This window comes from Pseudopipra pipra, chromosome 24, assembly GCF_036250125.1.
Source record: "Pseudopipra pipra isolate bDixPip1 chromosome 24, bDixPip1.hap1, whole genome shotgun sequence".
NCBI lineage: Eukaryota > Metazoa > Chordata > Aves > Passeriformes > Pipridae > Pseudopipra > Pseudopipra pipra.
In genome coordinates, this window is record NC_087572.1 from 4,086,806 (window position 1) to 4,114,312 (window position 27,507).

Genomic DNA, 27,507 nt, shown 5'->3' on the forward strand with positions numbered 1-27,507 from the left:
TCAGTGGGGCTGGTTTGCCATGGGAGAGGCCAATATAGGGGTGAGTGTGCTTTGCAGACCCCTCCACGCCCCTCGCGCCAAGCACCCCTCACCCCTTGTCAGAGGGTGACAAACCCTCGACCCCTTTACTGAGCCAGGGGTGGGGCTCAGTAAAGCTCAGGTCTGTGTCTAATCAGGTCCAGCCTAAGCCCTGTTCTATCTCGGCGTAATTGGGGTGCTGTGAGGGACCAGGGTGTAGAGAATAGATACCATCACAGGCCTCGGATGAATGGTTGTGAAGATTCCATCCCTCAGGCACCGGCAAGCCACGGTTTGGGGGTGCCCGCCCTAATTTGGAGGGGATCGGGCATCTGCCGAGCTCCCGGGACATCCCTGAGCAGAGCAGGGCTCTGGCAGACACAAGGTTAAGAGGCTGCAGCCCAGGCAGGACGGGAGCAGGAGGGATTTGGGGGTTCCCATGGGTAAGAGCCTCCCTCAACCTTCTCTTTCCCCCGGTGCGCCGCGGGGTCCCTCCGGGCGCGGGGCCGGGGCGGTCCCTTGGCTGGGGTGGCCCTGCCACCTCCTGGCCGGCCCGGGGACTGCGGGGGGGCCACACGACCCGGGGACATCCCCCGAGCTCCTGCGGGACACGCAGCCCCACGGGGATGGGGACATGGGGACAGGGTAGTGCCTACAGCACTCTGTGCCCCTCGCCTGGCTTACCTGGCCCGGGGCTCTCCTCCTCCTCTTTCTTCCTCCTCCTCTTTCTTCCTCCTCCTCTTCCTCCACCTCACCAGGTGACCTATGTGCCACAAGCTCAGGTACCACTGACATCACCAGGTACCACTGGAGATCAAGTACCAGCAACAGTCACCAGTCACTACTGGGCATCACTGGGGACCACTGATCATCACCAGGTACCACTGGCATCACTGGGGACCACCAGACATCAGGTACCACCATGCCCTGGTACCACTGATCACTGTGACACCAGCACTGCTGGCATCCCCAGGACAGACAGCAGGCAGGGGAAGGATCCTCCACGGGCACAGCTCCCCCAGGATTTTGCTCTGCAGCCCCCAAACCTGCCCTGAAATCAGGGTGCATGAGCCCATCCAGCCCCAGTATCCATAGGGACCTGACCCCCATCCCATGCTCCTGATTTAAGGGGTGAAAGCTCAGGCGAAAGCTCATCCCAGGTGGATTTGGGCTGGAAATCACCGATTGGAGCAGGTCAGACTTGTTTTCATGGCTTCATCTCAACCCCCTTCTCTACCAGTGCCTTCAGAGCAGGCTGGCCAGTTAAAAAGCCCCCAAACAGGCTTTTTTGTGCTTGAAAACAGGAACAAAAACAGCCCAACACCTCCCTCCTCCCAAATGACTCCAGCATTTTGCTGCTTAGAGGAAAACAGCCCCTTCTAAACACCAAAATTTCATTTTATTTCAACCCCTCCCGGGCAGAAAACATCAAGTGCCACGAGTTTTTCCAAGCCAAAACACACTCTCACCCACAGCACCTCCAAGCCAAACTGCAGGAGCACCAACAACCCAAGGAAGGACAACTTAAATACACCCACTGACAATCCCAAATCCCCCCCGACCCCCACCAGCCCCACACCAAAGGGAGGGCCCAGATAAATACAGTGCAATAATTATGGATATTTTGCAATTAAAAGCCCTGTGTCCAAGGGCTCGTCCTATGCTGCTTCCCAAGCCCCTCTGCAGGCCATCACCTCCTCCCAGTACACTCCAGTTTCAATACTCCCAGCACCAGTAGCTCCAAGAGGCTGGAGGGAGCTTGTAAGGACTGGGGGAGAGGGGCTGCAGCCCCCCCAGGGAATATGGCTCCTTGTCCTGGCCAGAGATTTGCTGGAGCCTTGTAAGCTTCATTCTCTCATCACCCAAAGGTCACTTCAGCTTTGCTGCCTGGATGGTTTTTTTAAGGATATTCCAGCCATGGTGGGGGAAACGCTGCTGGACACGACCTGCCATGACCCTGAAGAACCAGTTTAACTGGGGAGCAACTGGAAAACATGACACAGCCCACTCTGGGCAGGGATTTCTCTACCCCCCCCAGGGGTGCCCCAAAACCACCTGGGGCACCCAGAAGCACCCCCAGTCCACCAGCACCTCCAGGGTAGTGGGGGGGTTATGGTGGGGAGCATCAGCACTGGCACCCCACAGTTTTTTGGGAGGACGCTGGGATGGGACCTGGATGGATCTCTGGGACAAACACAGCCCCAGGTGATAACCAGCCCAGGAGAGTGAGGAGAGTCCACACAGGGTGGGCAACACAAGCCCCCCACCAGCACCCTCAGAAAACCCAGTGCTCCCCAACACCCCCCACTCTCCCCAGCCACCCCACAGAGACCCCACGTGCTCAGGACACAAGTGACCAGTGGGGACAAAGGCAGTGGAGCCCGGGGGGGACACTCAGGGCTTCAGCAGGTCCCCCAGGTCATAGGCCTCAAAGAGGTCAGTGACACCCTCGCCCTCGAGCCCCCAGAGATAATCGTCCTGTTCCAGGGGGGGCGAGAAGGCAATGAAGGGTCCAAAGTCCAGCTGGGAGGGGGTGCAGGGCAGTTGGTCCTCTGTCTGCTGCAGGAGGTGGGCAGGAGAGCCCAGGAGCCCGGGCTCCACCTCCAGCAGCGAGCTGGGCCCCCCCGGGATGGTGAGAGGCAGAGATGAGGGTGAGGAGGGGGTTCCTGTGCCCCCCCAGCCCTGGGGGGTGGCGTGGGGCAGCTGTGGGGCTGGTCTGGAGCTGTTTGGCGGGGAAAGGGGGGATGGCGTGGTCCCGTGGGGAGGTGGCAGCGTAGGGGCCGGGGTGGTCCTTGGTGGGGCTCTCCTCCATGATCTCCTCCGGGCAGAGGTACACCTCAATGGGGCCGTTGGTGCTCTTCAGGTGGAGCTGGAAGTTGTCCTGGAGGGGCAGAGCAAGGCTCAGGGGGGGCAGCCAGAAGGTCTCCCATATCCCACCCCACAGCCCCCAACCCACGAGGAGTCCTCACAGGGCATTGCAACCCCTAAAGGACCAGCTCAGGGTCAAACAGCCCCACGGAGACACCGCAAAACCACCCAGGCTCAGGCTGGGCTGGTTCCCCAGAGGAACCCACCGAGGATGGCGCGGATCCAGCAGCACCCACACCCCAGCCCCACGCACACACACCTCGCTGAAGTCTGGCACCTCCAGCTGCGTCTCTGGGGGAGCCTTCACAGCGATCACTGTCTGCTCCTGGAAGCTGCTGATGGCACGGAGGTCCTGGTAGGTGACATATGCCAGCGTGGACAGGCACGAGGTATAGGAAAAAGAGGGGCTGCAAGCAGGACATCGACCCCCCCCCCATCCCTCCAAACATTCCCGCCAATCCCAGGGGAATCCAACTGGAGAAGAGGCTCAGAAGGTTCCCCAAGACCCTGCCCTCCCTCCCTCCCGTCTCCCCCAGCAAGGATATCTCTGGTTGGCCTCATCTTCCACCAGCTGCCGGAGCTGCAGGGCACAGTCCTGCACGAGCTGCTCCAGCGTCCTCTCCCCGTCCTGGCCAGCTCAGCCAGCTCCCCCCGCAGCACCTGCTGCCTCGCCGTCACCGCCGCGTCCTCGAAGATCCCCGTCCCCCTGCCAGCGGGGATGGCACCTCAGTGACACCACAGCACACCCTGCACCTCAGTGACCCCACAGCACACCCTGCACGTCCCCCGAGCCACCCGCCCTGCCCCATCCCCGTGGGCTGTTTCCAGCCCCACTCTCCTCCCTACATCCCGGCATCACCTACATCCACTGGATGTGGTTCTTGGACTTCTTGCGGATGAGCTGGATGCCCTCCAGCACGTTGGTGATGTCGTAGATGCGGCGCTTCTGGACCTCCAGCACCTCGGCCGCCCGGTTCAGGTCCACGACGCCGTCGGGGGACTCGTTCAGCAGGCGGATGAATTTTTTGGTGAGCAGCCCCAGGGAGGTGTCGTAGCGGGGTCTTCTCCCCAGGAGACTTGGGGGCTGTGGGGGAAACAGGAGACACCCCCCCCCCCCGGTCCTCTCCTTAGTTTGGGACGTGGGATGGAGGTGACACAAGGCCGGATGTGAGAGACCCATCCTCTTCCTTCCCATCCTCTCCTTAGTGTGGAATATGGGATGCAGGTGACATGGGGCTGGACACAAGACCCTCTCCCTTGTCCTTGCCTCAGTGTGGGATAGAGGTGACACAGCACTGGACAAAAGACCCCTGTCCTCTCCTCAGTGTGGGAGGGAGGTGACATTGGGTGGTGCTAGAGGGGACATGGTTGAAGAGGGGAGAGAAGTGGGGTGTGTTGCTCTCCCAGCTCACCCCCGTCCTGCCTCACCCTCACCACTTACTCCTGGGGCTGGGGACCTGTGCCAGCGTCCGGCCCTTCCCCTTGGGCGTGCGAAATTCGGGGCCCTCCAGGTCCAGCTTCCTCTTGGCCTGGAGCAGGAGAGAAAACTCAGCATTGGGGCTGAGCCAGACACCCCTGTGAGCCCCCCAGAGCCCCCCCCCGGGGTCATCAACAGAGCCCCGGGTGCCACATCCTGTGGTGGGAGTTGTCTTCAAGAGGCTCCTCCCGTTCCAAATCCCTTTTGGGAAGGGGCACAGCAGCACCCAGCAGCACAATGGGCCACAGGGAGAACTGGGCTGGGAGGAGATGGGGGGGGGGTCCCATTCACCCTCCATGGCTTCTTGCCCACCCCAGAGCTCCACAGGAACCCACTGGGATTTCCCCTCACCCCCAGCTCCTGGCAGGGCTCCACGGGGCTGAGCCCTGGGAGTGCAGAGGCTCTGGAGCCCCGATCCTCCCCCTCCCACCCTGCCAGCTGGGTTTCACCCCCCCCTCCCCCCCCCCCGGAGGACACCCAGCTGCCACCAGCACACCCGGGACCAGCCAAGCTCAGCCCCCCCGGGACCTGCGGGTGCCCCGGGCACGTGCACCCAGCTGGAGGGAAACTGGGGCAAACTGGGGGGGGGGGCACTGGGTCCTGGGAGGGGGGGGGCACACATCCCCCACCCACGTGTCCTCTTGCCAGGGCAAACAGCTCCTTGAAATCGCCCCCGAGGGGCCCCCCAGCAGCACTTGGGGAGAAGGGAAAAAGGGGGAGTGCAGCAGAGCAGACACAGAGGGGAGCTGGGGGTGGTGTCACTCAACCACTCCCAATGCAAACAAATCCCCCAGGATACCCCCCCACTCCCAAATGTGCACAGGGGGGATTTTGGGGGACACTGGCTCAGCAGCTGAAAGCAGCCCCCCAGCCCCATCTCACCCCCCCTCCCCGGTACCTGCTCCCAGTCTGGGCTGTCCCACAGAGTCCCCCCCAGTCCCATCCCATCCCCCCCAGTACCTGTTCCCAGGCCGGGCTGCCCCACAGGGTCCCCCCCAGCACGTCCCTCATGGCTCCCAGGTCCCAGTGCCGGCTCGGTGCCGCTCCGACGGCGGCTCCCCGGGGGAGCACACCCCACTCTGTGGGGAAGGGTTGGGCACCTCGGCGTGTTCCCACCCGAGGGGGCCGGCGGGAGAGGCGCCCGGGGGCTGTTTTCCGCCCCCCCCCCCCCAGGGAGCCAGGCAGGTCCCGAGCTCCTGTGGGAATCTGTTCCCTCCCACCCTTCCCCGAGCAGGTTTTTCCCAGCCAACACGCCTCCATCCCCTGCCCCCGGATCTGCCCCGGAGCCTCCGGCACCCCAACGGTTAATGCCGAGTGCATGGGAAACACCTGCCCCGGATCAGACCCCATCCATCTGCCAGCACGGGGGGAGGCATCACCCTGACCCCCCCTTCTGCTGGCACCCCCTTTGCTCCTCCAGCACCCATGGCCAACGTGTGCTCCCATCGCTGTAGGGGGGGGCTCAGCTGCACCCCACCTGCCCCAGGCGGGGGGGAAACCGAGGCAGGGAGCACCCCATGGCAGGTCCTGGGGTTCCCAGACACCTCCAGCCTCCCCATCCCCTTGTGCAGGAAGGGAGCAAGAGGGACCCCTGCGCCCCCATGTGCAGTTTGAGGGGGTGGGGGCGGCAGGGGCAGGACCCTGAGTGTCCCAGCGAGGGACAATGGACAAGGGGGTCCCTCCTGTGCCCCAGCTGCCAACCCCCCGAGCCAGGCAGGATTAGGCACACGACAGCTGAGCGGGGCACAGCGAGGGGCTCCCAGCACCCTGCCAGCACAGGGGGGGGTGGGATGAACCAGAGCAGGTGGGGGGGGGCAGGGACCAAACCCAAAGACCCCCCCAGGGCACGAAAGGGCCCCCACTACACCATTTGCCAGCCCCCAGTGTGACATCCCGGGATGTGGGGACACCCTGATGGGATGGTAGGGTGGGAAATGATGCTCGACCACAAAATTTGGGGGGGGGTGTAAAGAAGCAGGGGGGGGGGGCAGGCTGGGCCCCCTGCCAGCTCTGCCTGCCAAGCAGCCCTCGGCCCAGCCCTGGCGCCAGGGGCTACACCCTGCACCCAGCCCAAGCATCAGAGCATCCCTCAGCCCCGGGGGAGCCGCGGGGGCTCCTCCTGCCAACCCTCCCTTTCAACAGAACCCACTGCCTTCCTCAGGCTTGCCCGGGCCCTGCCCGGCCCTTTATGGGGCTCCCCCCTCCCTGTCCCCTCCCCTTTTCCAGCCCCGCCGCCCCCACGGGGGCGTGGGAACGCAGCACCTGGGAATGGGCACCTGGAGCTGCCGGGGGGCCACGGGGCACCCCGGGATCGGGATGCTGCTCATGGCACGGGATTGCTGCATCAGAACCCCCCCCCTCAGGCACAGCTCCCACTGCCTTGGGGTGGCTCAGGGCTAGTGGGGCACGAGGGGGGCACAGGGGGATGCGGAACTCCCCCCATTTGGAGGAGGGAGGGGTGGGAGGTTGATCCCAGGCTTGGGAGACATGGGGACCACCCTGCACTGGGGGGGAAGGCAGTAACCCCCACCCCAGGTACTGCTCCCCACTCCAGGGTGCAGCCAGCATCTCCATCCCCTCCCTCAACCCCTTCCCAGGAGACATTCCCCAGCTGGAGGCTGTAAAAGACAGTTCCCCAAAAGGTCCTCTGAAGGCAACAGCCACAGTCACCACCTCCCCACCCATCCCCACCCCCAAAAAATCCCCCCTCCTGCCCATGCAGGAAAACCCCTTGATGGGGTCAAGGTGAGGCAGGATCACCCTGTGTCACCCCTGTGGAATCCAGGGGTGCTGCTGAGCAGGTTCTCCCGCCAACCCAGCACCCACAGGGGCTGCCACCCTCGGCTGCTCTTTGCACGGGTGGCTCAGCCCTGCCAGGTCATACCGAAACCGTGGTGGACTCTGGACACCCTTGTCCTGGCACAGAGCAGGCAGGGAGAGCTGGGACACCACAGCACAGACACCCCTCCCTCTGGTACTTCTGGACAGCCCTGAGCCCCTACAGAGGTCCCACAGCCCCTATAGAGACCCCAAACACTCAGGATAGCATTGGCCCGGACTAAAAACGCTCCAAAAATACCCATTTGCCATGGAGGGAAATGCATTTACCTACTCCAGAACCCTCAAATCAGAGAGTATATGAAATTTAGGACTTTTTTTGGACCACGAGAGACAACCCATCCTGCTTTCCCTGGGTGATGGGCTCCTCCAGGTGACCCCAGATCATTCCTGCGGCACAAAGCCGGTGCCGGGTGGGAGCGGCCGCGATTGCCCTGCTCAGGAATTGGGAGGAAACGCTCATTATCTGATTGCCTCGGCTCTGCACACAAAGGTTGTGCCATAAACAGGGTGTGTGGGGCAGGAGCCCCAGCTGTCAGGGCTGCAAGTGCCGCCCCGGCACTGAAAATGGGATCTCCAGTGCCGAGAATGGGATAATGGCAGAAGGGAACGGGATGGGGACAGAGGGGAACCCCACTTGCAAGACACCAAGGGGGGTGTAGGGTCGTGTCCCCAAGGGTCAAATAAGCTCCCTCAGACCCTGTTCAGGGAACAGCTGTGGGCAGGAACACCCTGAGCATCTCCTGGTGTGGGTGGTGATGATGATGGTGATGACAAAGAGGCCACTAGCCCAAAACCTCTTGATGCCAACTGTCACTTGAGGACAAGCATTTCATGTCCCTGATTATCACACAAGCCCCCTAGACCCCATTAAGGGGACAGCCCCAGACAGGAGGACCCTGAGCATCTCCTGGGTGATGATGATCATCATCATCATGACAAAGGGGACGTTTGCCCAAAACCAGCTCCACAGCGACAGGACTGGGAGTTTGTGGGGTGATTTTAGGGGAGGGGTCAGCACCGATGGTGTCTCCTTAAACAACAGCCCCTGGCAGTGCAGGATGTGGCATCTCACACAGTTTGGAGACAAAGAGGCCAGAGAGGAGACAGGTGGTCCTAAAGCCCCCCTGGATGGGGCTCCAAACGGCCCCATCCAGCCCCACAGCCATGGCACAAAGGGGGGAGCAAAGACACCCCCTCTCCCCCCGCTGTGGCCATGTCCCCAGCTGGCACCGAGCATCAGGGATTGGGGAAAAGGGGGGGGGGGAATAAATAAATAAATCAAGCCTTGAAAAAACTAAATGGGTGTTAGCAGGGTCTGGGATCCCTCCCAGGGCCCGGGGAGAACAGAGGCTCACAGTGAGGGCTGGACCTGCGCCCGGGCTGGGGCGGGCAGGAATTAAATGCCAGCTGCCAGCGGGGCCGACGGGGCCGGGGGGCTCTGTGGGGGCCCTCCGGGAGGAGGGACAGGCTGGGCAGAGCCACCCGTGCACCCAAAAACCGGGCATGGGGCCAGTGCCCGACCCGTGCCTCAGTTTCCCTGTTTTAGGGGTGTTGGGCTTGCAAGCCAACAACCGTGACCCCCTTGGGGACTTGGTGACAGGGACACGGGACAGCGACCCCCCTACACGGCTCCCAGCAATGGGGTCCCTGTGAAAGCCTTGGGGCGACCCACGGAGGATGGGACCCCCCCCAAAAAAGCAATCATTGCAAGCCCTGCTGTAGGCACGGGCAGGAACCAAGGATGGGCAGCGACGCTGAACCAGCCCTGCCCCGTGTCCCCCGCCCCGGGGGTGACAGCCCCGAAGGGGGGAGAGCCAGAGGGCAGGGCCGGTGCCCCCCACCCACAGCGGGCAGGGGCTCTGCCGGCACCCATCGCTCGCTTCCCCACGGCGGGAAGGGGTTCGCGGAGGGGCTGGGAATCCTGGGTGGGTTTCGAGGCACAACCCGGACTTTTCGCAAGCTGGAGAAAAGGAAAAAGGGCCGAAAAAGGCCGAAAAGCGGAAGCCGGAGCCGCGGACACGCAGGGGCGAGGGGAAGTTGGGAAACATCTGAGCCATTTCACTGCGACTCCTGATTTCAGACCTCACCCTCCCCCACTCCAGAAAGACACCCTGGGGAGCGCGGACCCCCAATATCAGCGGCAAAATTTGGAAGGGAGGGTGCTGGGGTCACCCACCCCTCGCTCCCCACCCTGCTCGACCCCCCAGCCCCCCGTGCCCCCGCGGCGATGCCCGGGGAGGGGAGGGGGTGCAGACACCTTACCGGCAGCCGTCCCGCCGAGGCTGAGCCGAGGGTCCTGAGCTCGGGGCCCTGGGGGGTGTCATAGAAACACCCCCTGCGGGCAGCGGGGCCGCTGACAGCCGCCGGCGTGTAGACCTGGGTGAAGCAGCCGCTGGATAACGGGGGGCTGCCCATGCTGGAAGCCCCCCGCTCGCAGGAGCCCATCACCGACATGACCTTCTTCGGGTGGTGGTGGGGAGCGGGGGCCGGGAGGGCGGTGCCCCCCCTCCCCGGGGCGGGGGACACTCCCCTGGGGACCGCAGCATTGCAAAGTCCTTTCCGAGAAGCCCGGCCCGGGGGAGGGGGCAGGAGCACCCCGCGGTTCCGCACCGGGGAGAGGGGTCACAGTCTCAGCCGTGGCATTTTGGGGGAGCGGGGAGGGGGCCCGGCGGGCGATGCCATCGGCCAGTCCCCCAAAACCCCCCGAAAAACCTGCAGAGAAGCAACGCGGCGGGGATGCCGCCAAAACGGGCGGAAAAAAAGCGCTTTTGGCCCCAAAAATCGGCCGCGTTGGGGGTCGGATGGGGCCGGGGCGCGGCCCCGCCTTGTGCCGGGACCCCCCGCGCCCGGCTCCGCTGCCGCCCGATCGCGCCGGGGCCCGATCGCTCCTTTTCTTTTCTTTTCTTTTTTTTTTTTTTTTTCCGGTTTTTTTTAAGCGCCAAAACCCGTCCCGCGAAATTCGGATTTCCCGCGGAAAACGCCGAGCGCTGATTGGCTGCCGCCTCCCAGGCCCCGCCCCTTCCCCGCCGCTGGCGGGAGGGGCCTTAAAGGAGCCGCGCGGCCGCGGGAGGGAGGGGACGGGGCGTGGTCCCCGTATGCAAATCAAGGGGTGGGGCCTCATTGAGATCACCTCCGAGGATGAGGCGGGGCGCCTGGGATGGGAGTGGGGGGTCATTGGTATTGGGGATCACAGCTAGGATTCATTTTTTGTCAATTATTTATTTATTTATTTATTTATTTATTTATTTATTTATTAGAGGAGACCCCCCCTCAATCTGGTGGGTTCTAATCTGGGCGCCGCGACCCCCCCAGCCCTCATCACCCCCCCTTCCCCATTGTCTCCGCATCCCCATCACTCCCCCATCCTCATTCCCCCCATTTCCCATCATCCCCATCCCCTCATTCCCGTCTTCCCCCATCCCAATCATCCCCCATGTCCCCATTGTCCCACCATTCCTGTCATCCCCTCTATTTCCCATCACCCCCCCCATCCTCAGCACCCCCTCCACATCTCTCCACCCTGCTCCCCCCATTTCCCATCACCCCCACCCACCCACACCCCCAGCTGCAGCACCCCGGGGTGGGGCAGAGGGGGCTGCATCTGTTTGGGAGGCTAAAAATGTTGGGGTCCTCCAGCTAGAGGCTGCCTTGGACCCCCCACCCCACAGGCAGTGGTCGGTGCTGTTGGGGGGGGCAGGGACCTCAGAGGGGCTCAGCACGAGCACATTTGGCCCCTGGTTCACTCTCAGAAGTTCACCCAACCCACCACTCACTCAGTGTCACCTGCGTGTCCCACCCAGTATTTCCTTGGGGTGCACCAGGCCTTTCTGGAAAAGAGGAGGGACAAAGACGGGGTGAAGGGCCCTCACTTTGGCCTATGGGGTATTTCAGAGTGCAGCAGTGACAGAAGTCACTGGGACAGTGGCAAACCCCTGAGTGAGGGCAACTCTGAGACTTACTGGGACCAGTAAAAGGCCACTGAGACACCCCACAGTTTAATCCTGCTGAGGTCACTGAGCCACAGCAGTTGGTTCCTCTCCATCCTCTGGTTCCTCTCCATCACCTCTTTCCATCACCTGGTTGCCTCCATTCATTCCTCTCCCTCATTCTCCTCTCCAGCATGAGCCAATCCCATGTCCAGGTCTGGGATGGGGATGACCACGTGCAGAGATGGACTTTCTTGCCAAGAAGCCTCCTGGAAGACAAACAGACGGACACATACTCCGTGCACGGCCTCTGCTGTGGATGAGGACGGACACCAGACCTCCAGACTCCAACTCAGCTGGAAGGGACACCCAAAAACGTGCCAGGAACATCCAATCCGGGACAGGCATTTGCCTCCCACCGTGCAGGGGCTTTGAGGCACAACAAAAGGCCTGGCAGCAGTGATGCCACCTCGGCTGGGCACCGTGTCCCTCTGCCAGGAGCACGGCTGAGCTTGGCAGCTCAACCCACCCAGACCTTCATTTTCCCCCCTGCAGGAAGGAGGCAACTGCCATCTCCATCTCAGTGCACAAAGACAAGGCCATGCCCAGCAGGGTGGATAAATCCATGGGTTTGGCTGCCTTGGGCTGGCTCCAGTGGGTGACCCTTGAACAGGGACACTGGGGTACAGGGAGGGCCTGGGTTCAGGGGGCTCAGGCTGGCAGGTTGTGCCCCCAAGTCCTCCAAAAGCAGAGGTGGTGTTCCCTCACACATCATCAGTGTGGCCTCTCTGGGGTAAGGGCTGTCCCAGAGGGTAGGATGGCCCTCACCCCCTCGACTGTGCTGAGGGAGGAGGAGCCACAAGCATCCTTCCCTCACAGTACCTAATAAACCTCCTCTGGGCCTTCCAGCCATGGCTTTCCACCACCAAAGTCCTCTCCCAAGCCAGAAGCCACAGACCTGTATCTCCCTGTGACACCAGGGCGTCCAGAAGGGTGACAGCCACCAGCTTCCACCCTCCAACCCAGAGGGGTTTGGGTTGGAAGGGACCCTAGAGAGCATTCCATTCCATGATGTTCCAGAAGTCCGGGGTGACCCTGAGGATGGCCTGAAGCATCCTGACCAGCCCCTTGACCAGCTCCTCACCCTGGGGCAAGGTGAGAGATCCATCATTGCACTGGCCATGGCAGGGGAAGGAGCCAGGAGATCTGTGTTCCCTCCCCTGAGGGTCTGGGGAGGGTCTGCACTGCTCCCCCAAAACCAAGGTGAGAAGAGGTGATGGTGAAGAGCCTTTCCCAGTGCAGATGCAGCACGTGGAATGGGGGCACCACATCTGGGCCACTGAATCTCTGCCCAGACCAAGACGGGGTCGCCAGAGGCTTTGGGGTGCCACCTCCTCACTCTCGCTCCCCTCAGGATCTGGAAAATCTTCTGGATATTCAGCTTAGGGATCAGGGACCCTAAGCAGAGGAGATCCCAGTTCTTCCCGAAGGGAACACCAGAGGAGGTGCCGGGCTCTTCCCCCTCTGCCCTGGAGACGGCAGCAGCGAGCCGCGGCTGCGGGGCCCGCATCGCCCCGGCCCCGGTACCGGCATCGCGGGGCCCGTGAGGAGATGCAGGGATGGATGGACACGGGATGGAGGGACACTGGAGCACAAAGAGAGAGGAGTGGAGCCTCGTCCTCGGTGGATTTTAGGGCGTGTGTGAAGCCCCCGATCCCCCCGGGACGGAGCCCCGATGTCACCCGTGGGAAAGGGAGGGCAAGGGCTGGCAGGAACACGCAGCGTGGCTGCCGGGACAGCGGATGGTCTCCAGAGGGGGTGGGGAGAGGGCAGGAATAGCCTCCCCCCCGGAATTCCACGGCACTCTCGGGAGCTCCTGCCAAAGGGGTGCTGAGCCCCCCCTTCAGCTTGGTTTGCAGGATGAGCCCTCCTGGCCTGGCAGTTTGGAGCCACCGGGGTGGAGAGTGCCAGAGGAAATTTAGGGATCCGGAAGGGTGGTGGGGGGGGGGGGAGGAGGTGGGAACACCTTTCCCACACTGGAAACCCCGTGCCTCAGTTTCCCCACTCAGCCCTAGCGTGGGAACTGGAGCAGGGTGGGGTGTGGGCAGTGTCCAGGGTGTTGGGAACACCCTGTGCCAGGCAGGATGGGGTCACCCACTCACCCTCACCCACGGGGACAGGCTGGGATCCAGCCCCTGACACTGTCACTGAGGCCAGAGGAGCTGGAGGGGCTGTGGGATTCCCCCAAAAAAAGGACGGGCTAGGAGCAGCCCCTGAGGCCCGGCGTGGGGGCTGAGGCACTGGGGGGGTTCATGGTTGGATTTGGGATACTGTGCGTGTGGATGTGTGTCCATGTTGGCTGGATTAGGGTGTGCCTGTGTGCACACGTGTGTGCACGTGTGTGCCCCTGCTGAGGGGGTGCACGTGTGTGTCACAGCCCATGAGAGACAGATATAGACATATAGACATATAGATATATAGATATATAGGCATACAGATATATAGATATATAGATATATAGATATATAGATATATAGATATATAGATATATAGATATATAGATATATAGATATGTGTGTGTGTGCACAGTGTGCGTGCAAATGTGCATCCATGTATAACTGTCTGTAGACACGTGTGTAGGTGTGTGTAAATACGGTCATGTGTGCATACATGCAGACGTGTGTGTGTACAGACATGTGTGTCAGTGTGTGTAGGCATGTGTGTAAATGCACATGGGTGTGTATAAGTACACGTGTGCATACATACACAGCTGTGTAAATGCACATAGACACGTGTGTAAATGTGCATGCATGTGGGAGTGTGCACAACGTGTGAGAGTGTCAGGAGGCACATAAGAGCACTCAGGGGTGTGTGCACAGACATGTGTGTCCCTGTCTGTAGACGTGGCTGTAAGTGCACATAACTGTCAGTGCACACATATACACGTGTAAGTGTGCACAGACGTGTGTCAGTGCACACATATACACGTGTGAGTGTGCACAGACGTGTGTCAGTGTCTGTAGGCATGTGTGTAAATGCACATATGTGTGTACATGCACATACACATGTGTGTAAACGTGCATGCATGAGTGTGCATGATGTGTCAGTAGGCTCATGTGTAAGTGCACTCAGGTGTGTGTGCATATGCACACACGTGTGAGCGTGCCCAGACACGCGTGTCAGCGTCTGTATCCACGTGTGTCAGCACACATACGTGTGTGTAAACACACACAGGCACCGGTGCAGACCCGCACACGCGTGTGAGCGCGCCCAGACACGCGTGTCAGAAGCGCACACGCGTGTGAGCACATGTGCACACCCGTGCTCAGCCCCCGCGCCCCCCGCCCGGCCAAGGTCACGCGTGTGCCGCATCCGTGTGAGCGCGGCTGGCGGGGAGCCGGCCGGGGGGGCCGGGGGGGGGGGCAGGCCTTGGCCGGGGCAGCCGCGGGAGGAGGAGGAGGAGGAGGAGGAGGAGGAGGAGGAGGGAAGTGCGGCTCAGACAGCGCGGCGCCAGCAAACACCTGCAAACAGCTCCGGGCACACAATGGCAAATACAGGTGGGAACCGCCGCCTCCGTCAGCGCGGCGATTGCATCAGACTGCGGCGCTTGCCAAGAGGCGAGCGAGCCGGCCCAGGGGCCACCGGCACCGCTCGACCTTCACCCCCCACCCCCGGGGTTAGTTTTTTTGCCCTCCTCATCCTCTTTTCTGCACCCCAGCAGTGGAGGCGGGGGGGGGGGGATAAAAGCAAAGCCGGGTTTGCTCATCCAGGGGTGTTTTTCCCGTTCCAGCTGCCCCCCCCCCCGAGGTAAATCCCAGCCCCGGCAGTTATTTTTAGTTGTGGGGGTTTTTTCCCTTTTTCTTTTCTTTTTATTTCTTTTATTTATTTTTTTTTTAAATCAGGGTTTTCCAGGAAAGCATCAGCATTCCACAGCGGCCTAGGTAAATCTGCCCCGTGGAGTTAAATCCCATCTGCCCCACGGGGTAAAACCTGTCTGCCTCCGAGGCAAATCCCAGCCTTGGCAGTTATTTTTAGTTGTGTTTTTTTTCCCTTTTTCTTTACTTTTAATTTTTTTAAAATCAGGGTTTTCCAGGAAAGCATTGGCATCCCACCACAGTCTAGATAAATCTGCCCCAGGGGGTAAATTCCATCTGCCCCAGGGGGTAGATTCCATCTTCCCCCCGAGGTGATTTTCCATCTGCTCCCCCCCCCGAGGAAAAATCTCATCCGCCCCGCAGGGTAAATCCCATCTGCCCCCTGGGGTAAATCCCAGCCCTGGCAGCTATTTTTAGTTCTGTTTTTTCCCTTTTTCTTTATTTTTTATTTTTTATTTTTTTTTTAAATCAGGTTTTTCAAGGAAAGCGCTGGCATCGCGCCACAGCCCAGTCCAGGGAGCCAGTGAGGGTCCGGATAAGGCTCGTTCACCCCCCCCCAGGCCATCCCCAGGGCCTGGGAATGTCAGGGTGGCTGTTCCGGGCAAGGCGCCGGGATCCATCCACGATGGGGGAGGAGGTGACAGCCCTGGGAGGCTTCCCAGGAAGCAGCGCCAAACCCTCACCCTGCCAAACCCCACAGCCCCCGGCCCCGGCCGAGGGAATCCCCTGCCCTGACCCCCGGGAGGGGACAGAGACAGGGGCCACCTCCACTCCCCGGGGGCAGGAGTCCCCTCCACCTCCCCAGTGCAGTTTCCAGCCAGAAAGTCCCAGCAGAACTTGTTTCTCCCACCCTGCCAGTGCCTGGCCCCACTTCTCCCAGTAACCCCAGCCCCAAACTGGGCTCATTAATGCTCCCACGGGTCCAGGATCTCCACTGGGGGACCCACTGGGACCTGGAGTGCTCACACTGCAGGAAGCCCCACTTTGCAGCCACCGAGGCCCATCCCTGTCCCCTGGCTCATTCCCAGGGCGCTTTTCCCACCCTTCCCACTCGAATCCCTTTGGCACAACAGCGCTGGCGCAGCTGGAGGACCACGACACCGGGGTGAGCACGGGGACACTCACCCCTAACCCACCCCTCGGCTTTTCCTCCGGAGCCAAGAGCCAGTGAAGATGGCAAAAGCCTATTTTTAGCCTCAGCACAGCAGCAGCTCCGTTCCCAGACACGGAGGTTTCCACATGGACACCCTCACCTGCCTCCCACCGCACCCAGACACCCCCTTGCCACCCCATCCCATCCCACCCCACCCGTGGGCGCCTGAGGGTGCTGCCCTCAGGGAGCCTGGGGACATCAAGCTGGGAGGAGGGAGGAATGTTCCCAGGGGTTGGTGATCCCGTTGGACCAGCTGGTGCTTTTTGGAAGCTCCACGTGCTGCTTTTCCCTGTGGAAATGCCCATGGACGAGGGGGGGGGGTTGGGGGGTGCCAGCTGCACCCTGAGCTCATGTTGGCTGTTGTGGGGATGGAGGCTGAAGCTGGTGTCTGTGGGGGAAGCTTTGCATCACCCTGAATCCCAAGACCCTCATGCCTTCCTCCACCTCTTCCCGTCTTCCCAGCTCCCCATGATGCTGCAGCACCCCAGGGACACCCCGATGGCAAGGGGCAGCACCCACACCACGCAAAGCCAGAGCCCAGGACAGGGGATGGGTGAAGATGATGGTGCTACAGGTGGGGGGGAAGTTAATTTAACTCCATCCCAGGCAGGCCAGCACCTTCCCCAGGGAGCAGGATCCGGCTCCGCAGCTGAGCCGGCCGGGGGTCACATCTGCTCCCGGGCCAAAGGGAAACCGCAGCATTACCCAAGGGGAGGGAAAGGCATTTCTGCTCCCAACACCCCTTCCCTGGGGTGCTGACCCCGGAGGGGGGATCAGGCCAGGCAGAGGGTGTGCTCTGGATACCACCTGGGGAAGCACAGGCAGCCCAGAAACCCCCCTGCCCCTGGGGGTGTATCCTGGGGGAACAGCATCACCCCTTCCAGCCCCAGAGCAGCTCAAATCCAGCCCTGGGGTACCAAGCAGCCCTTTTTCACAGGGCAGAAAGTGGAGAAAAAAAAAAAAAAAAGGCATCTTTTCCTCCCCTCCCAGGGCTCCAGCTACACCTCCAGATGGTCCCCGGGGCTCAGCAGCGTCTTCACTCCTTCCATATCAGATAAGCGGCGCAGCACCCAAAATAGCTGGCAGCCACCTCGGCCCGGAGCCGGCAGCCCAGGGTTAATTCCTCCCATACCTGAGCTGACATTTCAAAGCTGTTACACAATTACGGAGATTCCTACCGTAACCCTAGAAGTTCCCATCAGAGTTCGGGGGGCTCCCACCCACAGGGGGCTGTTTTCCCACCCGAGGGTGCCCCCCCCGGCTCCCTCCAGCCCCAATGATAGGAGAAAAAAACCCAAAAAAACAGTCAAAACGATTTTTTTTTATTATGTAAAAATGGTAACTTTTATAAAAAGTTTATAAAGCGAGTACAAGGCATGTTCGCAGAAATTCACCTTCCTGCACAAAAGGTACAAAAAGTTATACTCTAGTATAGAGCTCCACAATACACGAGGCCACGGCCCCAGAGAGTTTGGTTCATACTCGAGGATGTGTGTGTGTCCCCCTCCCCAAAACCCCCCTAAAAATCCCGCCCTCCCCATCCCATTAAACACCTTTACAAAAAAAGGACTCGCTGCTATAATCCAAAAATATACAGACAACCTCCTCTCTTCATCACCAGTCTTATGATTAAAAAATATCTTTGATTAAAAGTTCGGGTCCGAAGCCGGGACGGGACGCTGAGCTCCGGGGGGGTGGGATGCTGGCGGTGGAGGGCTGGGGGGGTCGGGACCAGCCGCTCCCCGCCCGCGGTGCCCGGGCCCGGGGGAGGCGATGCCGGGGCCGGTAGGTCGCAGACAGCCCGGCGCCACGGAGGAAGCTGCTATTTACCTCCGGCTGATAACGAACCAGGAACCGACACTCGCTGCCTGTTTGCTAATTGGCACCGGGAGGGGAGAGAGAAGAGGGGGAGGGAGGAGAAAAATAATAGAGATAATTAGTGTGGTGATAAGCGGGGTTGGGGATTTGGGAAGAGGGGGGTGGGAGCCGGGGGACCGGCGTTGCTCAGGGCGCATAGGGGTCCCCTGGGATGCCGGGGGTGGGTGGGTGATGGTGGGGGACGGGGGTGCAGGATTGTTGGGGTCGGTATCAGTCCCCCGGGATGCTGGGGTGGGTGGGTGATGGTGGGGGACGGGGGTGCAGGTTGGGAGGGGATTTGGGGGGGCTGGATTGTTGGGGTCGGTATCAGTCCCCTGGGGATGCTGGGGGTGGGTTGGGGGAGTGGACTGGGGTGCGGGGGGGCATTGTGGAGGGGGGGAGATGGGATCGCTTCGGTGGGGCTGCTATCGGTGTCCTGGTGATGTTGGTGCTGGGGGGCCGGACGGGACTGCAATGGGGTGTATGGGAAGGACTGGGGTGCAGATGGCGGCGGGGGGTCGGTGGGGACACTCACCTGATGGAGGAGCCGTTAGTGACACAAACTTCTCTCGTCTTTGGAGCAGAGTTCAGAAGCGAGTTCGGCCGCCTGCGGAGAGTCGGGACACGGCTTAGGGTCACCCCGGCGGCGAGTGATCCCCATTCCTCCCCCTTCCCCAGCGCGCCGGGACCCCCCCAACACACCCAGGACCTGCATCCCCCCTCTCCCAACATGTATGCCCGCCCAACTCAACATATCCCCCCCTCCCCAAAATATCCACTCCCCCAGCCCAGACCAGCCCTTACCTTAAGGGAGAACAGCGTGGCCTCAGAGGAGGGGTCGCGGCCCTTGGCCCCCTCCTCCAGCACGATCTGGAGGTCGAAGATGTAGTCGATGACGTGCTGCAGGATCTCCACCTGGCTCACCTTGGTGCCTTGCGGGATGCCCGGCACCAGCTCCGCAGCTTGGAATAGCAGTCGTTCATATCGTACAGCAAGTTCATAGGCTCTTCCAAGGCCGGGCTCTTGTTGTGGCTGCCCGGGCGATGGCAAAACTCTGCTCCGAGAGGCAGCAAACGGCCTCGTAGCACCTCCGCACGGAGCGCACCCGGGCTGATGGCTTTCATGGTGGGCTCGGAGCTGGGCTGGGGCGCAGGACGGGGGGTGCCTGGGGGTTGTCGCGGCGGCTGTGGCTCTGCTGGGACCTCGAGCACCGGGACCACCAAAGCCTAGACCTTTGAGCGCCGGATTGTACCCCCTTCACCCTACAACTTTCAGACCTCGCTGGCGGACTGGGGGGGGAAGAGCCCCGCGCCGCCCTTTATATAGACAGCGAGGCTCGGTCACACCCCCTGCATTCAAATTGAATCAAGCCCCACCCTTTTCTATGTAAAATAACAATTAAACCACCCCTTTTAATGTAAACTAAGCCCTAAACCCCACCCCTGCATGTTAATGAAGTCTCAACCCCCGCCCCTGTATCTCAATGAAGCCTTAAACCCCCTCTGCCTCCCCCCCCCACCGCCCCCCAAAATTGACCCTTGGTGGCCGGAGTGGCCCCACGGGGGGTGACACGACCACGCAGGTCCCCCACTCCATTTCCAGACCCCCAAACCCACCCCCTTCGCGGGGGGATTCCCCCTAAACCCCTCGGACACCCCAACCCCAGCCCCCCCGACTGCCCCCCTCTGCATGCCAGTGAATCCCCCCTATTTTTAGGCAGGACGATGGGGGTTCCCCCCCCTCCAACCTCCCAGTTTTAAGGAAATTAGTGCCGCCCTGTTCCTCAATCCACTTCTCATCTGACCTCCAGACTTTCTGGCGTCAGGAATTATCTTGTGACCAGCAGAAAAAAATTAATTGCGGTAAAACTGAGGTTACGATGGAGAAACCAGATTTAGGTCAGCGCCTGCGAGAGGCCTGGAGGGTTCTTTTATTTTGGAGGGGGGAAAGAGGAGATTTATAGGCAAGGGGGTTATTCCAGTAGAAGCGATGAGGGGGGGATGAAGGAAACCCCCCTCCCGAACCATCGCTGCCTCAAAACTTACAGAATCCGAGAATATCCGTGGAAAAAGCCCAAAGCTGGAGCGATGTGGGGTCCCCACGGGTGTCAGCGCAGCGGGTGGCACATGGAGGGGTCCCGGGGAGGGGGGTGACAGCCCCCAACCCCCAGATTGTGAATCCTTGCGAGCCCAAGGGGCAATCCCCCCCTTCCTAAATACTGATTTCTACAGGCTGTAGTTATGGGGGATGTTCTGAGGATTTGCTTCTGGAAGTGCAGGAAGGGGATGTTACTGAGAGGGTGGGGGGGCACCCTGGGACCCTGCTCGGCCCGGGGGTCCCAGCTAATGAGGGGTGCAGGGGGGTGGGGGGCAGAGGCACCTGGACCAAATTACTCCTGCCCACAGCAGCAATTTATTCCAGATCTGCCCAAATCCCAGTTCGGTGGCGCTGGGGTTTATTTCCCTCCTTTCCACCCCCCCCAAAAGGGGTCTGGAGGCTGCAGGCTGGGGGGGGCACCCACCCTCCCCGAGTCTCCCCCAAGCCATGAGTCTTTCAACAGCCCCCCCAAAAGACCTTCAAAGCAGCCTCCAGCTCTTTTTGGGGTTGGATTATTTTTTATTTCTTCCTGCCCCCCCCCGCCCCTCCCGCCCCACCTCGTTATGAATTTCCTGGGAAATCGCCTCCGTGCGAAGGGTGGCAGCTTGGGAATAGACATAATTACCCTCATTAACCTGCTTGGGAGCAAGAGCCAGCAGCCCAGAGCCCCCCCCTAAAAATAAGAACAAACCAAAATTAAGTTAAAAAAATTTTTTAAAAAATTAAACAAAAAAAAAAAGAAACGTAAAAGTCAACGAAATTCCCAAAAATTTAAAAAATGTTTACAAAACATTTCAAAACTCTTTTCAAACCACATAAACGCTTTTTAACGAGTTAAACGACAATCCCCCCCCCACTGTACAACCCCCGCTTATTCCCATAGACACCCCCCCCCTTATTTCCCAAGGGATGGGGGGGGCTGAAAAGCTGCAGAGGGGTTGTGGGGGGGGGGGGGAGTTGAGCTTTTGTTTGCAGGGGGGTTTTGTTGGCGGCGGTTCCCACAGGCCCTGCCTGGGCGGCGGGACCCGCTGCCTTTGCCCAGCTGTGGCCCGGGCCCTCCAGCTGTGTTGATCTAACTCCCGGCCCCAGACAGCCTGGCGCCAGCCCTGCGCACGTCATGCATTCACACAGGGATGCGTGGCCAAGGCAACCTCCCCCCCCCACCCCCTCCCCGCCCCGCACAACCTTCCCCCCCCCCCCCCCCCCAAACCACCGCCACGGCCAAATTCCGGGGGGATTCATTCCGATCCTGGCGTACCCCAAGTGCGCAGAAGGCTGGGAGCGCCGGGATGTCTCCACGGGATCCCCCCTATTTTGTGTTGCCCCCCTTCCCCCTCCCCGGGTGCGTCGCTTTGGGGGGGTGGGTGTGTGTAATTTTTAGGGTGCTGTCGCCCCGTCAGCGCCGGGTTTGGGGTGTCCTCGCGGGGGGCGGGGGGAGCGCATTTCTTGGCGTGGAGGAGGGAAAAGGGGGGGAGGAAGGGAGCGGGAATGCTCCGGAGCGCGATGATTTCATGGTGAAAAGGGCCCACACCGGGTGCTTTATTAAAAGAAAAGCTAAAAGGAGCAGGAGGAGAAGCGGGAGCTGGGATTATCCCACCTCGGCGAGCCCCCCGAAATGATACAAAGCCTTCCCAAGTCCCCCGGGAAGAGGTGGCCGTGTCCTCCCCCCCCTCCCCTTACAGCTCAGCCATTGCTCCCCGCAACCTTTCCCCCTTTCCCTGGAACGGATCGTTAATCCCACGGGATTTGCCCATGCTGCAAATACCTGTGGAGGTCCCCGCGGCTCGGGGTGTGTGTGTGTGTGTGTGTTCAAAAGCAGCTGTACCCCCACCCCAAAAATAAAAATCCCCCTCCCCCTTGGGCTCGGGTTTGGTTTGATATATTTATTTTTTTTCCTGAAATAAGTCGGTACAGGTGGCAGGATGTGAGGGATGGAGTGGAAAGGGCCGGATTCAGCCCGGCTGCCGCGGGGCAGGGAGGGCGAGCGTGGGGGTCCCGGTGTCCCAGGGGGGACAACACCGGCCTTTTGGGAGGAATTTCTTGTGTTTTGGAAGCTGGAGGCTGCCTGGAAGCGCTGGCTGCAGGGAAGGGATTTGGACGGGAGAGGGAAGGAACGGAGACGTGGCAGAGCGCCCAAGGCAGCTACAAAGGGAAGGGCTCTTCCCCAGGGGTCATCTGGATTCGCTTTCAGACGGGGCTGGGGTATAAATCCCGGCTCCCTGGGATCTTCAGAGACCCTCGGGATCCTTCAGGAGCGAGGGAGGCTGGGGGACCTGGCTGGCTGTGCTCAGGCTCGGCGCAGTGTGGGAGCAGGAGCTCAGGGATGACTTTAATTCACTGGTTTTTGGAGATGCTTCAAGCCAAGCCCCCAGCCCGGGCACCCACATGGCACAGCGTGGCATGGCAGCGATCTCAGGGAGCTCTGGTGCTGGAGAGGAAATCCAGATGGATGCTTAAGAGGAAGAAGGGATTCTGGCTTCTCAAACGGGCTCTGGGATCCACTTCCCACCTCGTCCCCAGGGCCGTGCCCGGAACGGGGAGGCAGCCCAGTGACATTTAGTGATTCTACTCTTACCCAGGTGCCAACTCTCCTGACACCCCAGTTCGTGCTCCCGGATGGGCAGAGGGTCCGGGATGGGCACGGACAGGCAGGGATGGGCACTGTGGTCCTGCTCTGGCCATTGGTCACATGAAGAAGGTGCCAAAACCCTCTCCCTGGAGTCCCCATGGCCGCAGTGACACCCCATCCTGAGCTGTGATGTCCCAGATTTGGGGGTTTTTGAGATAAACGAGTGTTCTAAATTGGAGCTGGCAGATTTGGGGGGACATCAGGGTCTGCAGCTGATGGAAGGAGCCTGGCCCAGCCACCCCCCCCTACTCTGTGCCTCAGTTTACCCCCTCACTCACCACAGGGACCTGCCACGGAGCCAGACAGTGCTGGGGGCTGCGGGATGGGCCACGAACGGGGCTGTATATGCAGGGAAATGGGGGGAAATTAGGGGACACTGCTGGGAATGGGCACCCAAAACAGGGCAGCGAGCCCCCCCTCCCTCGAGCCCTGTCACCAGGAGACCGGATCCTGCCCTGGGGAATGTGTGGCTGTTTGTGCAGAGGATTAGTCCCAGGGACCCCCCTCGGCCCCGTGCTCGAGGCAGGGACAGTGTGTCCCATCCCAACGAGCCTGGAGGCAGCGCCCGGCACTGCTGGTTGTCATCGGGGACCAGAGTGAACACAGAGGGGTATTCCCGTGTTCCAGAGCACCCAGGGGAGGGAGGGGAGCACTCCCATCCCTCTGATCCGTGACAGGAACCGTGGCCAGGCTTCTCAGCTACCGCCTGTGCCTCGTTTCCCCACATCTCCTCCCATCCCAAGCCCAGCCAGGAGCAGAGCCATGAATCCCTCAGCACTGACAAGAGCCAGAGGGAACCACGTATTCCCGTGGGGAATCAGAGCTGCTTCTCCAGGGCGAACCCTGCGCACCTCCATCTCCCCGCGGGGGAGAGGCCAGGACACTCGGAGCATCCCCGGGTGGTACCCGGAGGGGGGCCGGGGGGGTCCCACGGGCCCGGGGGGCGTTGGGCGGGCAGCAGCCGCTGTTCCCAGCGCGGGATTCCCCGCAGCTGCTTCCTGCCGTCCTATCTCACGGGCACATCTGGGGGAGCCGGGAGCGGCCGCCCCGCCGGCGCTTCCTGCGCTGCCCCCCCGGCCCCGGCCGCCGTTCTCACGGCCTCCCCCCAGGGCCAGCCGGAGCCCCCCACTTCCCCTCCCCACGCCTGACACCACAGCAGCCCCCCCCGTGTCCCATCTGCACCCCTGGGGGGTCTTACCCCCCCTCCCTTGACCCTTTGGGGCATCCCCAGTGTTGTGGGGGCAGTGGAGCATCACACCTCCATGTCACCCCAACAGGGTGACCAGCTCATGCCATGTGACCCCCCCCCGCCCCCCAGGCCCTATGGGGGTCCATGGGCACATGTGGGTGCCCCTGGCAGGGTGGGTGCTGAGGTGGTGTGGGGATGCACCTCCAGTTTGGCGCTCAACCCCCCCCCTCCTTCTTCTCTCTCCACCCCTTTGATTCCTCCCTCCCCAGATTGCATCCCTCATTTCCCCTACAAAAGGAGGAGGAGGAGGATGGCGCTGGAGGGTGTGAAGGCTGCAGGTGTGAGCATCCCCACCCCCCCGGTCGCTGCAGGTGTGGGGACACTGGGGTGACTCAGAGGAGCCCGGGCCCCGCTGTCACCGCCGGGGTGATGAGTGAGGCACCTCCTGCCTCCCACGATATCCTCCCGGGGCCGGGGTGCGGCGGCGGGGGGGGGCAGCGGGCACCCAGACCTGGCACCGCCCTCGCCACAGCCCCCCCCACACGTGGGGAGCTCCCGCCTGGAGAGGGGAAACTGAGGCACGGGGGGAAGAGGAGCCCAGCTGGGTTTTGTGGGGGGTCTGCAGGTCCCTGGAGGGGGTTTTGCTGTTCCCTGCTGTTCCCCCCGAAATCCCTCCCTTTCTCAGCCCCCCCCCAAATTCCTCCCCCCAGGTCCTGCCACGCTGCAGGATGTGGCTTTGCCAGGCTGCCTCGTTACACCCAGAGACCGTTACAACTCATCACACCCCCCACCCTGCGCTGCCCAGCCCCAAATCACACCAGCCCCAGCAACCCCTCACCCCAGAAAACCCGACACGCCCCTCCAACACCCTAAACCCCCCAGATCCTCCCCAAAACCCAGAACACCAGCCTCTGGCCCAGCCATTCATCCCCACTAGCCTCGGAAACCCACATCCCTCGGCGTCGCACGGAACAAACCCCCCCATGGAAAAACATGGAGGGGGGGGGAGTAGAGATGTTTTATCTCAGCCCCCATCGGCCCCTAATAAGGCAGGTTTATTTTTAGTGGAGGTGAAAGCCGGAGCCACCAGCTCAAGAGCTTTTTCCACTCACATCTGCATTTGTACAATTTGGGTTTCCTGTCGTGGTTTCGGCGCTTTTCAAACCTGCCCGAATTGTTATTTTCTTCACTCCGGTGAAGAAGCCCCACAGATCCTTCCCTCCCCTGGTATAAATATCCCACTGACATCCCCTCCGCGACTCCCTGCTCATCCAGCCCCTGCCACCCCGATTTCTTGGAATGGGATCCGAGCACCCCCCCGGCATTGGGATGCTGGTGGAGGTTCAGGCTGGACCACGTCATTCCTGGATTTGTGTCTTTCCAGCCCTGGATCGTGCCTTTCCAGCCCCAGCGTGGGATGAGAAGCCATTTTGCAGACCCTGAGTGGGGAAACTGAGGCAGGGATGGGTGTCAGTGCTGGGGACCCCCAACTTGGCCACCCCCAGGGTTGTGTGGCCACGCTGGGGTTAAGCTGGAGATGTGTCAGGCAGAAAAGTGGGGAACAAAAGGGTTGTGCCCTCCCTCTGCTGGGAACCCAGTACATGGGGATGGGCTGAGCCCGGCCCGACTCATCCAGCTGTGCTGGGGGACGGGGTGGGTCGGGGGGGGACAGCTGGGTGTCCCCCCACTTCCTCTGACACACAGTTTCCATCCGCCCGGAGCAGGTGCCAGGTGAGGGGCAGCGGGGGGGGTCAGGGAGGGCCCCCTCATCTCCTCTCCTCAAGCCACATCCCTGCAGGGCTCTGCAGGAAAGGGGGGACATTTGGGTTTTCCCCCCGGTACATCCCAGTGCTCCTCCAAACCCCCGGGAGCTGTGGCTGCACAATCCAAGGACCCGCCAAGCTGGGGGTTCCCATTCCCAAAGCCCAGCACTGTGACTGTCCCTGCCTCAATTTTCCCACTCAGAGTCTGAAAAGCAGCTTCTCTTGCACTTGCTGGGGATGAAAACCACAATCCAGGGCTGGAATGATGTGGTCCAGCCCAAACCTCCACCAGCTTCTCCATCCTTTGACCCCTCTCCTTGTCCCATCAGCGGCTGGGGAGGGGAGTCCAGGGGGTCCCAGGGGAACAACCCACAAATCCTGACATTTGGGCACCCCCCATCCCAGCCATCCCCTGTCATGAAACCCCACCACGTGTGCCCACGGCCTCTCCAGGACCATTCCATGGGATGAGGAGGATGCTGGGGCGTGAGGCTGAAGGCCAGAGTGCCTTGTCCCCTGTCCCTGTGCCCAACTCCCTCTGCAGGGCCGGGTGCCGTGGCAGCTGCGGGGCCAGGTGCAGGAAGCCGACCTGCACTCGCTTTCTCTCTGCTTTTAGTTTTTCACTCTCTGGTGACCCCGGGGAACTTCACTTTCTGCAAAAATGTCCCTCTGTGTGTCATCTCTTGTGGAGTTGGGGACAAGCCCCATTCCCCATACCGAGCTCAGCCCCATGGGGACGTGATGGCACCTTGTGTACCCCCATCCCTGGAGCTGTGGGGGACACAGGGGCGGGAGGTCACGGCACGTGGCACCTGTGCATGCACATATGTGAGTTGTATGTGAGTTGTATGGCCCCGCGCACGTATGTAGGTGTGTGTAGGTGGCCTGTATGTCCCTGAGCGCACCCACTCGTCCCCTCTGTCCCCGTGTGCCACCGACACCCGTGCGGGCCCCGGGGGCCGTGTTTGGGTTGCGCGCTACCGTATGTACGGCTCGTACCGTAAGTACCGTATAGGCGCGCACTCGCTGCGCCGCTGCTGCCCCCTGGCGGGCGGGAGGAAGCGCGGCCCCGCAGCGCCACCTGGCGGGAGAGCGGGGAACTGCAGCCCGGACACACGGACGGGACAGACGGGACAGACGGACACGGGGACACACGGACAGGACAGACGGACACGGGGACACGGATAACGAGGATACAGGGATACAGGGACAGGACACACGGACACGGGGACACGGGGACACAGGGATACAGGGACACACGGACAGGACAGACGGACACGGGGACACAGGCATACAGGGACACACAGACACATGGATAGGACACACGGACACGGGGGCACATGGACAGGACAGATGGACACAGGGACACGGATACAAGGATACAGGGGTACAGGAACAGGACACACGGACACAGGGACACAGGGATACAGGGACACACGGACACAGACAGGACACAAGGACACAGGGATACAGGGATGCAGGGATACAGGGACACAGACACACAGGCACATGGACACATGGACTGTGGGCACTTGGACACAGCATCCATGGACACAGGGACATGTGGACAGGACACAGGGACACATGGACATGGACACAGGGATGCAGACATGGACAGAGGGACATGGGCACACAGACGCACGGACACACGGACACAGGGACACATGGACCATGGACACATGGACACAGACTTACGGACACAGACCCGCCTATACACAGACATGGACACACGGACACACGGACACAGGTACAGCTCCCCCCCCAACCAGCACCCAGTGACCCCCCAGAGCCCCCCAGGAAAAGCCAGGACAGGG

General features: G+C 61.3%; 2 protein-coding genes across 2 annotated transcripts; both read right to left on the minus strand.

Moving 5' to 3' along the window:
- Positions 1–1,395: 1,395 nt before the first annotated feature.
- On the minus strand, positions 1,396–10,078 carry E2F2 (E2F transcription factor 2). Its single transcript, XM_064635238.1, is given in 9 exon segments — positions 1,396–2,766; positions 2,768–2,899; positions 3,146–3,260; positions 3,432–3,508; positions 3,511–3,592; positions 3,750–3,943; positions 3,945–3,970; positions 4,328–4,415; positions 9,467–10,078. Coding segments are annotated over 9 exon segments (1,260 nt in total). The 5' UTR covers positions 9,659–10,078; the 3' UTR covers positions 1,396–2,412.
- Positions 10,079–17,459: 7,381 nt separating this feature from the next.
- Positions 17,460–19,407, minus strand: ID3 (inhibitor of DNA binding 3). The gene is given in 6 exon segments (XM_064634884.1): positions 17,460–18,033; positions 18,551–18,622; positions 18,820–18,974; positions 18,977–19,051; positions 19,054–19,120; positions 19,122–19,407. Coding segments are annotated over 5 exon segments (372 nt in total). The 5' UTR covers positions 19,140–19,407; the 3' UTR covers positions 17,460–18,033; positions 18,551–18,565.
- Between the last annotated feature and the right edge of the window lie 8,100 nt (positions 19,408–27,507).